The following is a 13,851-nucleotide window of genomic DNA, read 5'->3' as shown; positions in this document are numbered from 1 at the left end:
AACAGCAGTAATGATACAACATCCAAGTGCTGTGGCGGAGGTGGGGCTGAGTGAGAGGGAGCCTGCCCGTGGGAGGCACACAGCCCTGCCTGGGGGTGCCGAGCAAGGCTTTCCACCCAGGCTCACTGAGGTTTTTAAATGAGTCAGCCTGGAGAAGAGGGAGAGCGGCCATACACAGGACATCTGGCCAGTCTCAGCATTAGCGGTGCCACGTCTTCTAAACTGGGCCAAGGCTCGTCCTCCATATCTCCACCGTATCTCCTGGGGGGCACTATTTCAGAGATGCTGTTGCAAATGGCCACTTGTTCGCTAAAGTTGTTAAAACTTAAAAAGCTCTAATTATAAAATTAATACATGTGCCTGAGCTAGAGAGAACTTGCCTCATGGGCCACCTCTGACCCTTTTGTTATCATGGAGAGGACTCTGGCTTCCAGCTGTCTCTTGGGGGACACATGTCCTTGCCTGTGAAAGGAGCATGGATATGGATTCTATGCAATTCCAGGGTCATGCCCATCCTAGCCATGTGTTCGGCACCTAGACATGCTCATTAAATATCTGACTAATAGACTGATCGCCACTGGGGAAAGGCTCTCCAGCCAGGGAGTCTCCCCAGTGGTTGATGAGTGACCGTGATTGACAGGACAGAGAAAAAGCAGCCCTTTCATATCATAGGTGAAGACCAGGGGAACCCATTTTCTCACACTTAGGTAATGAGCCAGGACAGAGCACTCTGGGTACCGGTCTCAGTCTCCTTCCATTGGTCTCCTTCCTGGCTTCTCCTGGGGAGAGAAGCTCAGCATTAGCCAGAGATCCTCAGCTCTGGTGCCAAAGGGTTAACTCTGTGCTCCCCGGAGAACTCATACACTCCTGACCCTCCGCTGTCCTCCAGGCCCTCTCAGTTGTGCCTTCTGGGAATAGCTCGGTCACGTGTGAACCAGATGTGGGGATTTCCCAAGCAGTGATGTGTGCGCAGGCACACAGACACACATACACACACACACGCGCATACACACACTCACACTGCTCCGTTTACGTGGCATCTGAGAGCTCAGGGGATTGGTCCAGACCCACACAGAGCAAGAGAGGGGTGGGGGTGAGGAGAGGCCCAGGCGTTGCTGGCACACACCATGGGGGGATACTCCAAGCCCTGCTGAGCCCTGCTCCCAGCAGACATAGATAAGCCGGTTGTTCTTGCTCAGATTCCCATTTCCTGCAACATCCATCTTGCCATAGACCATAGTGGTTATGGATAAATTTTTTTAAAATCTCTTTGACGGGCTTTACAGCAGATGCTCGACCAGACCAAGCTAGGGATGTTTTACCGGGCCTGGGGGGGGCCTTTCTGTGAGTTTCTCTGCCTAGCACAAATGAGTCTTAGGGTCTTATTCTGGCCTGAGAAGGCCTTTAGGTGGCTCAAGAGGCAAAACCTGGACCAGAGAATATGCTGGGCCCTGAGTACCAAGAGGACCCTAGGGCAGTGGGGTAAGCCAGGCCTCAGTTTCCCCACAAAGTCATGGGACTAAGTATAATGAGTATGCACCCTTCCATCAGCCACTGAAGATTTACTGGGCACCACCTACTACGTTTGGGGTGCTGTGAGGATGCTGATAGGGTTAAAAGCCTGAAAGAACTTCAGATCTGATAGGAGAGACTCAACAAATTTGATTAAGCACCTATTATGTGCCAGATACTTGCTAGGGCTACAGCACTAGCCAGACATTCTGGAACCAGCTGACACAGTCAGTGAATGATATAGAGATCCTGCCCAGGGCAAGATGAGGGAGGTTAGTAGACCTTGGAAAGTGGGTCATCCTCAATGTCAGTTTGGGAGTGAACTCTGCCCCTAGCCCCCGCCCCCTTGTCCTGACCTGAGTCCCATTCTAGTTGATAGCACTGTCCAGCTGGCATTATGAGTCCTGCCCCAAAGGAAGGTCTCATTACAGATGTGAGGCTTTCAGGACTCTGCCCTGCTACATCACCCCCCACAGACTTCCACCTGAGGTGCAGCCTGCTGTGTCTGGCCTCTGCCTGCCCTCCAGTTGGGTCTGGGCAGCCCTGGGAAATGAGGGTGTACTTGAGGTGCTGGACAGATGGATGAGGGAGCCACACTGCCTCCCTCCCAAGCCCACCCGACTCTTGACACAGACAGGAATGCCTGGGTAAATATTTGCGCCCCCATGCCCCAAGCTTGGAGACATATGCTAGAGGGTCCAGTTCGTCATAGCCAGGGGCACCCTGCTGTGCACATGGTAGATGCTCATTAAATAATAGGAAGCGAAAATATATAAAAAGTAATAATAACAGGCAGTTGGTTCATTGATAATCTGATTACAAGAGTCCAGTCTGGAAAAAACAAGACATTGGACTTTTTGTGACCCTGGGATGGGAATGTTGGTTCTGGGTCCATTGCTCTTGACCTCTATCACTCACTCATGACTCTTGTGGAGACTGAGCCAGGAAGACAGACGGACCAAGGGGCTGGGGGCCAAGGGGCTGGGGATCTAGGGATCCCGCAGCTGCTCACCTCATCCCGCTTCCCTGGCCCCTGTTTCTGCTGTTGCCTCATCCTAACAGTTACTGGCTCTGGCTGGGGGAGCTGGTGGGTGGGGGAATTGGGAGGGGGGAATAGCCCAGTTAGTGGGAGAGGACCACCAAGGCAGACCACCCCAGGGAGTGGGGAGATGGCTGGGATCCTGGAACTGGGAACAGTGTTAAGTTTGTCTCTTTTCTGCACACCACCGCCCCAGCATGGGGAGAGGTGAGAATCTGAGAACTGAGGGGGAGACCCAACCCACGGGGCTGCTTGGGGTCAGGCAGCAGCTGCTGAGAATGGGGCTCAGAACCCCGCTGGCCTCCCCACCCAGCACCCGTCTGTCCTCTGCCCACCCACGGCTCCTCCAGCTAACCTCAGCACCTGTCATTAACCAAGAGGCTTGGGGTCTTTTCAACAGGGTGGAGGGAGGATGGCAGACCTGCCCCCCACCCTCTGGCAGGGCAGCCCCTCTCTGGGCAGCTGCAGAGCTCCTGGGAACCCCTCTGCCCACACCCATTGGGGCTGGGCTCTCTCTGTGGGGCCCCAGCCATGGCCTAGGTTGACGCCCTCGGACCTAGTCCCTCAGGGGTTATGGAATGGCTCCAACCCCCACCCCACCCCACCCCATTCCCCACCTGAGCAGGGAAACTGCAGCTCAGTGGCCTGAGGGTCAGAAGTACATTCCTTCCCTGGGTTGGGCTGCCCCCACGCAGACTCTGGATTCCAGGAAAGGCAGCTCCTGGGGAAGGAGGCAGACCCCTTCTTATTGAGAGCAAAATGAGTAAGAATATGGCTGCACGTCCAAAGGGAAGCCTGACAAATAATGAGCCTCCTTTGGCCAATGGTGGGGGACAATCTGGAGAAGGAAGTGCCCTATTGTAGGCCCCTTTATTCCCAGTTCCCAGCCAGCTAGCCTGCCTGGGCTCAGGTCTAGCTCAAGTCTTACTATTGGGCCTTAGGGAGAGGTTCATTTTTTACATCTGTAAAATACAGATTGTTGTGAGGATTAAATTAGTGTTCAGAAAGTGTTTAGCACAGGGCCTTACATGAGTGTTAGAAAGTGAGAACTGGGCAGCCCAGGTGGTTCAGTGGTTTAGCGCCGCCTTGGGTCCAGGGCCTGATCCTGGAGACCCGGGATCGAGTCCCACGTCAGGCTCCCTGCATGGAGCCTGCTTCTCCCTCTGCCTGTGTCTGTGCCTTCTCTCTCTCTCTCTCTCTCTCTCTCTCTCTCTCTGTGTCTCATGAATAAATAAAATCTTAAAAAAAAAAAAGTGGGAACTGGTATAATTTTTCTAGCCCCAGCCCTGCCACTTGCTTGCTGTGTGATCTTAGGCAAATTCCTTGCCCTCTCTGGTCCTGAGTCCCCACATGCACCTTCTAGCTTTTTGGATACCACCAAGAAGCCAGAAATGTTGGTAGGGATAGGACCTGGAGACAATGGCTGGTCTTCCTATTTAGGATTTTCTTTCTGTCTTCCAGATGATACCTATCAGAAATCCAGCCCTACTAAATTTATTCTCGAGTACTTCTATTTATTTAGTTCAAAGTTTTGTGGCCCTGAAACCTCAGACCCTCGGCAGAACCGGCTACATAATTATGGGGCCTCTTGTTCATATATGATTAAAGATTTCAAATGAGGGACAGAAGAACATTAAACCCAGCAGAGGGCTCTTCTAAGTGTGGGGCCCTATAGGATAGCCTGGATCCCATGTGCCTAAAGCTATCCTAGCTTTGGAGGCTGTGAGAGTAGGAGGCAGGGCCAGGGGTCTGAGCTGCCACATTGATCCCTTCCTGCTCCAATCCAGGGGCATGATTTTGTTTTCATGCCCTAAGTGTTTATGATGAGCTGGAGGCTGCTGCTCACTCTGGATCAAGTGCATGGAGTTGATCACGTGAGCAGGAGCTCTCATGCCTTACCATCGTACACTTCCAAACTTGCACCCATGTGGCTTGGGATTGGAATTCATGTTTGAATTATTGCTTGTTTTCTTTCTTAGCCATCTTAATTCATGCCTGCTTTCTTCCTGATGGCGTTCATATCACTTTGACCCTCATGCCCCTGTTTCTGATGCTCGAAGCGCAGTGACCTATTTCAGGCTCCCTAAAATGAATGTATCATGTAGGCCAAACTACTACTACTTTGTAAAGGAACTATTCTTTGCAAAGGACTGTTAGCCCTGGAGGGCTGCTATAAAGATCTGAGCTCCTTGCTGCCTGTGACCAGACAGTGCCTCCAAAAAGGAGTGCTCCACTCCTGCAAAGTAGCACCTCTTGATACACCTGGTAAGTGACAGAGCTAGCTGCTTTCAGGCCCTAGTGAGTTGATGGCTTGAAAGCAGTGGCTGAGTTTCCCCATGGCTTAGTCAAAAAAGAAAAGAAACATGGAGCCCATAGGAAACCCAAGAAATCCAGCCCTGTGAAAAGTTTAGTTGTATAAAAGGAGAAGAAAGATTAGGCTCCAGCAGATCTGTAGAACCCAGTTCAAGGCTATAGTGAGGGAAGAACGATAGAATTCCCAAGGAGGGAGAGGTCTTGAGGGCTTGAGTGCACCAAGATAGTGAAGAATGGAAGGACATGGAGAAGACGGGGGTGTTCATTCCATTTGGGGCCCCTGGCAGGGTCCCTGCATCTCCCCACCCAGGGGTCCCCAGGCAAGGTCTGTGGAAGCCGATGAGGTGAGTGACCCTGTGCCCTGGTCCCCTGAGCCCTTGCTGGCTTTCACTCTCCGAGGAGTTTGTACTGCTGGCTGCTCTCCTGTCTCTCCCACCTGGGCTCAGAGCCCACTCTGGATTTATTAGTTTGAATGGGTGGGACTTGCTTTATACCAGAGCAGGATTCCTGGAAACATGGTTTGAGACTAGATTTTGGCAAATCCATCCCACTTCTCACTGCTCTGGAGTAGCCCAAGGTTAAAAGAAACCATATTAGGAACCAGTCCCTTTCCTAACTTCGCTCTATCCAGGTGTGTTCTCATGTAGTACTTGGGTGTATGTTGTCTGGAGGGAGAGGGGGTTCCTTCAAGTCAGGGGCACCTATGCAATTGTTATTTGATTTCTCATAATCACCTGTACCTGACAAGAAGCAGGTTCAGCATCTAAGAAGTATCCTCGGGTCACCATATTTGGCCAGGACCTGCAGGCACCTGGTTTTCCAGGACCTGGCTTCTAGCTGATCTTGCAACACAGGAGCACTGGCTGTGGCGGGGATGGGAGTGCTATGGGAGGGCCAAGGGAGGGACCTTGTCTCCATGCCTCCTGCTTTCCGAGCACACACTCCTTCAGTCCCCAGCTTGTCCCTGTCACCCACTCCCTCTCTCTGTCACAAGGGCCTCATTCCTCCCCTTCCCAAACCTCTCACAGGCCATTGCACTCTCAAAACAACCCTGCAAAAAAGACGAGGTAAGTATTTTTATCTCCATTTTACAGAAGGAGCAGAGGCCCAGGGATAGGGCTAAGTACCCTAGGCTCAGGGAGCTGAGTGGCAGGGTAAACACCAGAACCAAGATTTAAAAAGAATTATTGCCTCAGTTCTCTGCCTTCTATGCTTCTTGAATTAATTGCTTTTTTCCCCTGAGTTTCCGTATATTGAGCATGTGTTTAAGTGGTTTTCCTTGGAAAGGAAAGTGGTCAGTGTCTCTAGAAAGATTTGTTTCAGCTGTAGAGCATTTGCACCATGGAGACTAGCAGGTTTCTGCTGGAAGAATCTAGTACATCACACAAGGACCTTGGCTATTGCTAGGTCCAAATGCTTGATTTTTACGGATGGGAGCATTGAGGTTCAGAGAAGTCAAGCCACTTGCCCAAGGTCACAGAGCTGGCTTTCAGCAAAGCCAGTTATGCAGATTCCCATTCTGGAGCCTCTCAGTTTCCACTGCCTCTGACCTTGCCCCATAAGACCCTTGGTTCTGTCACCAGGGGAGGTGGGGAAGAGACAGCACGAGGGCAGGAAACGGTTGGTTTGTATCGGTCACAGCTGCTCACTTGGCTATGGCTGCCCCTTGCTCCCTCATCCCATCCCTCTGTCTCTGCTTTCCCAGCCCAGAGCCAGCAGCCTTGTCTGCCTCCTGGCTGGAGGGCCAGGGTTTGTGAGCCAGGGTCTCTCCTCTGTTCATTGTAAGGAGGCTGGGGGTGAGATGGGGGGTGTCCTTCCCACCCTGGGAGAGGGCTTGCTCTGGTGGGCTGAAGACAAGGCACTGCAAAGCGGGAAAGATTTGGGGTGGGAGCAGCGGAACTGGATTAATTCTGCAGATCCAGGGAACTGGAAAATAAATCATGTTTTTAAAAAGACAGGCTCGTTTCTGGTCCACTTCCCATTTTCCTTTGGATAGTGAAGGAAAGGTCTGTTTCTAGGGGGTGACAGGGGTGGGCATGAGCTTGGGTTGTTCCACACTTAGCAGTGGGGCTCAGGTTCCAGAGGCTGAGAGATTTTTTCCTGTCCTGCTCCCCACTGCCTGCCCAAATGCCGAAACCCCAGGGGCTGGAAGAGAATCAGACCCTTCAGGATGATTATTGAAAAGATCATCCGGGCAGCATAGACCTTATGAGCATTTAGTCGAGGTGGGCCAAGGGCCCTCACTTCTCTCTCCTAGGATTTGGGGGTACCTCCGATGATGAAGACAACAGCTCCCCTTCTCTGACAGCCCTCATCTTCTAGCATGGGTGTTGGCAAACCACTGCTCATGGGCCAAGCCCAGCCCATCATGTAGTTTTATAGGCACTCAGCCCAGTCACTATTCTATAGATTATCAGGGGTTGCTTTGGTACCACAACAGCAAAGGTGAGTAGTCTCGACAGAGACCACATGGCCCCCAAAGCCTGAAATGAAACATCGACTCGGGCCCTTTACAGGAAAAGTTTGTTAACCCCTGTTCTAGCATAACAAGTCTTCCTGGGTTCTCCAGGCCTGAGCCAAATAATTTCTCTTGGCTCACTGAAAGAGGTTAGCATTTCTCACAAGTTTTCCTTGTGAAGAACCCAAAAGAAACCAAAGTAGAAGGTGCACAAAGTAACAAAGCCAGCAGAGATGGTTAGAGATGTAGACCCTCTTAGCTGGGTCAGCACAGGGCTGAAGGGGGCCAGGAGGCGGGGGGTGGGCCTGGCACTGGGCCTGCCAAGGTGGTTAGAATGGCCTTGCGGGTGACAGCCCATCTGGCCACATTTGGGGTACAGCAGCAGGGATTTATAGTCCCAGCTTCAAGCTTCAGAGCGCCTGCTATGTCTACCTTGTCTCAGTCCTATCGGGACATGAAAAGTGGGCCAGTATAGCTCCTTTTGCCCAAGGAGGCTTCTGGCTGCAAGTCCTGGTGAGAGGCTCTGGCTACAGAATTTGTGTTTCTGGGTGCAGTCTCCCAGAGTCCCTCAACCCCCGATCCCAACTGACCTAGTGTTTGGGGGTGTCTACAAGAAGGCATCCCTGACCGGGTGCCAGTGTTTTCTTGGCACATCCAATATCAAACACTGTCTGGTTCTCATCCTTGCAGCTCCACGAGTATGATTTTCCTGGTTCCCCAGGGTTGGTTTGAACCAAGCTCACAGGAGATGTTGCCCATGGTGGCTAATAGTCATTGAGCACTGACTGTATACCAGGCACTATGCTGGGCACTTACTGCATATTACTTCATTAATCCTCATAGCTACCTAGAAAGTAAGTGTATTGTCTCATTTCGATTTGTACAAGTGAGGGAACAGGTTCAGGGAGGTTAAGTCCCTCAAAGGGGAGAATCCACACAGACTCTAGAGGCCTTGCTAAACCCGTCTGCCCGATCCCCTCTCTTCTGGTTTACGGTGAGAGCTAGAAGGGCCAGGCTTCCCACTTCTGCATGGGGAAGCCAGGCTGCAACTGGAAGGTGATTTGCTGAGCACAGGAGAATTAGGTGCTTTAGTAATGGGTGGTATCCACTGGTCACCTAAAATCTGTGGCCTCACATGAGATGGACACTGTACTAGCTGTGTGACCTTGGGCAAGTTACTTAACCTCTCTGGTTCATTTTCCTTATCTACAGAGTGGAGGGAGTACCACATCATTGTAGGTTTATTCTGAAAAGCAAATGAGTTACTGTAGTGCTCAGCATGATGCCTGGTGTATATAGTAAATGCTACGTAAACTTTTGCGGCTGTTATGGTTACCTTTACTATCTGTTATTGGGTCAGGCAGCTTTCCTGGCCACCACTGGGTGCCTCTCAGACTTGCATCTCAACATTTCTTTCTTATGGTCCCCACTTCAGCCAACACTGTGCTCCTTTGGAGGCGATGAGAAATTCAGCAGAGAAAGCATCAGGCTGATCCCAGACCTGGTTCCATTTCTGGCTCTGCTACTCTGCTTGTGGGAATTTGGGCCAGTCTCCTCCCCTGTAAAGTGGGGCAAAAAATGCATGCCCACCTGAAGGGATTGTCATAGGCAGTAAATAAGTCGCTGTATACTATAGGTAGACTGTCAGTGCTTTTTACATGTTGACCCTCTGATATTCTAGAATTGTTTACACTAATTAAGCTGAGGGCTTTCTGCCTCATAACACTACTATATCACATCTCACAACATTCTTTTAGATTCTTTGACTTCCTCCTCTTTTGGCCAGAGGACAATTTCTAACCTCATTTCACAGATGAGGAAACTGAGGCCCAGATCAGACATGTCTGTCTGAGCCTGGGACAGAGCCCTCATCTCTGATGGTCACTAAAGGTCCCTATGCTTCTGGGTTGCAGTTGGGATGTTATGAGGCCTCCTGCCATTCTGCCGGGATTTGTCTTCCGCATTGGGTAGGGCTGGGGCCTGGGCTGGACAAGACATCAGAGCCCAGTGGTGTGGTGCCCCAAGACTGGAGACCGGCCTCCAGCTCTCTAACCCTGATGTTCGAGGTTCCAGGTCCACGCTGCTGAGCCTGCTGGCCTGGTGAGGATCCTGAGAGCCACCAGGCCCCGTGGGGCCAGCCACCCACCCACATGACCAGAGGGAAAGGTCCAGGCTGCTTTCTCCAGGCAGTGATAACCCGTGGGCCCCGTTCCAGGCAGGGATTGTGTAGGATCCTCCGCTCCAGAGGATTCCTGCATTTCGGCAGACACCTCATTATCCCTGTCCCAGCCGGCTGTGTCCCAGCGCCTCCGTAATCACTCGGGCCCACGCCCAGCAGCCAGCCCGGGGCCAGGAAATCACTCCCCGCCCCTCCCCCGCCTTCCGCCGCCGCCCGGAGCGGCGCCTGTAGCCACTCGCCTGGTGGACCTCCTGCCTGCCTAACGGTTCTCTCTCCTCCTCTGATTCTCCTCTCTCTCCCGCTGCTGCTTGCTCTCGGGGGCCTCGGAAGTGTGGCTCTCCAGCTGGGCTGAGTCTCCCAAGAAGGACGCGACAGGTACGGCCCCGCGTGCATGTGTGTGAGCATGTGTGTCCCGGGCGTGCACGTGGGGGAGCCGGTGCCCACCGGCCGCTGTCCGCATGCTTCCCCGCGACGCACAGCCGCCCTGGGTTGGCACATCGGCCGTCCCCGGGGCCCCCTCTTCTCGCCCTCCCGTTCGCTGTCCTCCCTGCCCTCCTTTCACCCCTCTCTTAGGCCTCAGGTCCAACCTTGGAGCCTTCAGGGGGTGATGACCACAGAGCCCAGCATGTAAACCAACACACTCTGGACTCGGGGGGTGTGGCTTTGTCCCCTGCTCTGCCAAGTCCTGCCTGTGTGAACTTAACCTCTCTGAGCCGAGGCACTGCCACCTCCCAGGTGGCACTCAGGTGAGGGTGAGGCTGCTGTCATCTGTCAGCTCAGCTGGCCGTCCCGTGAGGTGGGCCGGCCAAGGACGGTCAGCCTCACTTCAGGCAGTTGACCTGAGGCAGAGAGCTGAAGTCTCAGACCCTCCCCAGCCTGGTTTCCAGTGGTCCTCACCGGGGCGCTGCAGCCTGACGGGGAATCCTGTGACTGACAGTTGCAGCACTCCCCAGAGCTTGGAGCTGCCTCTGCCTCAGTGGCCTTACCAGGCTTTGGGCTGCCTGGCCCAGATGGGCTTTGGGGATTCGGGACTGTGCCTGGGCTTTGGGGATTCGGGACTGTGCCTTGTGTCTAGACAGAGCTGGGCCAGGGGTCAGGGGCTTTCCTTTAGCCTCTGGTCTTACTGGACAGTGGCAGAGAAACCTAGACAGCAGATGGTGGCATGCAGGGGGGTGGGATTTCCAGAAGGGTCTTCTAGGAGCCCTCCATTTCTGAGAGTGCTACCTGACACAGACACCCACCACCACCACCCATTCTGCCCAAACCCGAGAGCAGAGATTCAGACTGAGGATTTGGGGGATGAGGTAGAGGGTCAGAGGTCAGGGGGTGGGCCAGCCCCAGCAGTCAGCCCAAGGCTCAGTCCCTCCCCACCACAGCTGTGGGCAGGGAACGGGAGATGGACGTTGTGGCAGGGGGCAGGAGGAGAAAAGCACCAGGCAAGAGGACCCCTTGCCTGTCCCATGCTCCTTGCAGTCATTCTTCTGGTGGTGTCTGTGACGAGGGCCTGGGCCTGACTAATCACTGGGCTCCTGTCCCTTTTTCCCCTCTCCATGAGCCAGTGATCCAGAGCCCACTTGGCCCATAACAATACATTTTATTCACGAAACGTATAGCCTGGCCGCCCAGGGGCCTATAGAGAAGCCGGCAGGCCAAGTCCAGCCTGGGAGGAACCAGTTGTGAGGGGCTGGAGGGACCTTTGGTGGGATGCCAGGGTTTGGGGGGTCATTGAGAACATGGGGAGCCTGGGGCAGGGGCCACCACAGGGCTTGGCTTCTCAGGATGAGCCCAGCTGTTTGGAGTGAGAGTCTGAGGGGAAGCAGTGTGGGCTGGGGAAAACCAGCCAGACTAGGAGTTCAGGGCTGGAGTCTTGGGCAAGCCGCCAGCATTCTGGGCCTTGGTTTCCCCATCTGGAATGTCAGAGAGTACATGAGACAGGAAACTCAGAGGTAAGGGGCTGACGTGGGGGATCCTTGTAGATCAGAGTCCTCAGGCTGCTTAGCCTGGCATCCTCCCCAGAGTGGGCCCAGGGGGCTCTGATCTGGCTCTCCAGCTGGCAAGTATCCACTGCCTGCCAGGAGGTGCGGTTTGAGAGAGGCGTGTTTCAGGGACACAGCCGCAGCCACCCTTTTCCTGGCGCCTGTGGCCCTTGCCTTGAGCTGCCTGCTGGTTCTGAGGCTGCAGGGGAACCTGAACCTCTTCTGCTCCTCCCCAAATCTCCCATTTCCTGTTTGCTTTATAAACACTGTCTACAGTTTACATAGGGCATTAACCCTGTCACCTAGTTCCGGGCACAGAACAACCCATTGAGGGGAGGTACTGGTTGGTGTTGTACCTGTTGACAAATGAAAGCTCAGAGAGGTTAAGTGTCCTCCCTGGGGTCACAGAGCTACTAAGGGCAAAGCGGGACTGGACCTCAGACCCTCCAACTTGAATTTTTTTCTTTCGCATCATGAATCTCAGGCAGCTGAGGCCAGTGCCATGTCCTATGGCACCAGTCCTGGGGCAGGTACTCTCATCAGGAAGACTGTTGTCAAAAGCACATGGTAAATTGGGGCTAAGTGCCCCCACAAAATGAACACCATACCTGGAGTAAAATCAGGCAGCTCCTGGAGGGTCAGAGATGGTTGGTAGAGTTGGGGTTGGTGGAAGAAGGGAAGGCATTCCAGGCACAGGGGGCAGCTAAGGCAAAGGCTTGGAAGTAAGAACCCACATAGAACAGTGTGGTGGGCACATATTCACTCTGTGTTCAACACATATGTTGAATCCTGAATGCTGTCTGGAATGGGGGGGTTATGGGTCAGGGGACTCAGATTGTCAGAAAGAATTTGGCCTTTATTCTGTAGGCAACAGGGACCCATTGAAGGTATTGGAGCAGGGGACTGACTTGGCAAAAGCCTCGTTTAGAAGTTTAAGTTGGCAGCCAGCATCAGGCAGGAGCCAGGGGTCCATCCAGGTGGTAGCTGGAGGAATGCAGGTGTGGGGAAGGGCTCGGGGAAGTCGCCAGAGTCCTAGCAGATCCAGCCAGGGGCTCTGAGTAACAAGGGGCCCATCCCTGGACGAAACTGGTACAAGATCCCCTCCCAACCTGGGAAGGGCTCTCTTCCCTAGAAGGGGTCCAGCCCTTCTCCCTGCCTCTGTCACACCCTTCCCATCTAAAGACTAGAGGCTCCATCCACTGCCCCTCCTCCTCCTTTGGGCTGACTCCTCCAGCCCCCAATTTTCCAGGCCTTGGCTGGGAGGGGATCCAGGGCTGCCTCTGTGGGATGACATCACCCACCGGCCCGCCTGCCGAGTGGTTTCTCATCTGGATACCTGCTCCCAGTGCACGCCTGCCCGGGCAGCCCTGGGCAGGCAACATCCTGAGAGGCAGATGCCAGAAGAGGGAGCTGGGAGCCTGCACGTGCTGGGGGAGGGGAGAGCAGCCAGGAGGGCACAGTGTCTGTCCATCTGGCCATCCCACAGCCTTTGGAGCCTACTCCAAGCAGTGCCACCGCTGCCTTCTGTGCTTTGGAATCCCTGGAGAACATTCTCTTAACTTTTCTACCTGTGTCCCAAGAATGTCAGTCTTCAGAAAGCTTAAGCCAGTTTTCCAAGAGGCTGCGGGGGCGGGGGTGGGGGGGGGGTGGGGGAGGCAAGGTGGTGGGAGTAGGATTTTTCTCCTCTTTGAAATCTTGCCTTAGATTTCCTTGGATTAAAATAAACTGAGGTCTCTTCACTCCCCAGCACCCCTACTTGTCCTCTAGCAACTTCTGGCCACAAACTCACTGCTTCTTTCCCTTCTGTGCCTGTTTCCCCATCCCCCCTTTCCCCTTCCATAGTGGTCTACTTTTCCCGAGTGTCAGAGGTGAGGCCCTGCCTGGTTTATGTGTAGTGGCTCAAATCAAGCACTCTGTTCATCTGCCTGCCCATTTGTTCATTTCATCCATTCATTTTGCAAACACTTAGCGAATGCCGGCTCCCTCGTGGGCCCTGTGGTCTGCTCCACAGATGTAGCAGCAGTCAACAAGAAACTGGAACACCCCAGTCTTTATTAAACACCAACTGTGTGCTGAGTGTGTAAAGATAGGGTGAGGCAGGCTCCCTCTGGTACCCAGGGATCAGTGGCTCTCTGCAGGCGGCATGTGGCAGAGAAGTTAAGAATATGAGTGACCCCGTCTGTTGGGTGTGGGTTCAAACCTCAGCTGTGTGATCGATCTTAGGAAAAGTGTTTAGAACCTACCAGACAGGGTTGCTGTGAGGATCCAGGGAGTCAACAAAATGATGCGGTCAGGTGCTTGGCACAGTGCTGACCCTGAGCGAGCACCTGAGGGTCTGCTGTTAATTGTCAGTATAATCCGGGCTCTTGGGATT

At 53.5% G+C, this 13,851-nt stretch overlaps 1 protein-coding gene across 7 annotated transcripts in view; it reads left to right on the top strand.

Annotated features, from left to right (window-relative positions):
• Window positions 1-13,851, top strand: part of SH3PXD2A (SH3 and PX domains 2A) — a 230,006-nt gene that overhangs the window by 162,610 nt on the left and 53,545 nt on the right. For 3 of the 7 annotated variants that reach the window (XM_025993170.2, XM_025993160.2, XM_072739899.1), the window contains one exon: window positions 9,832-9,876. The exons of the other annotated variants lie outside the window; for them this stretch is intronic. In XM_025993170.2, the coding sequence (XP_025848955.2) occupies window positions 9,832-9,876 (45 nt within the window). The remainder of the gene's footprint in view (window positions 1-9,831; window positions 9,877-13,851) is intronic. 7 annotated transcript variants of the gene reach the window in all.

This window comes from Vulpes vulpes, chromosome 15, assembly GCF_048418805.1.
Source record: "Vulpes vulpes isolate BD-2025 chromosome 15, VulVul3, whole genome shotgun sequence".
Taxonomy (NCBI): domain Eukaryota; kingdom Metazoa; phylum Chordata; class Mammalia; order Carnivora; family Canidae; genus Vulpes; species Vulpes vulpes.
This window is presented reverse-complemented; position numbering and strand designations above follow the sequence as displayed.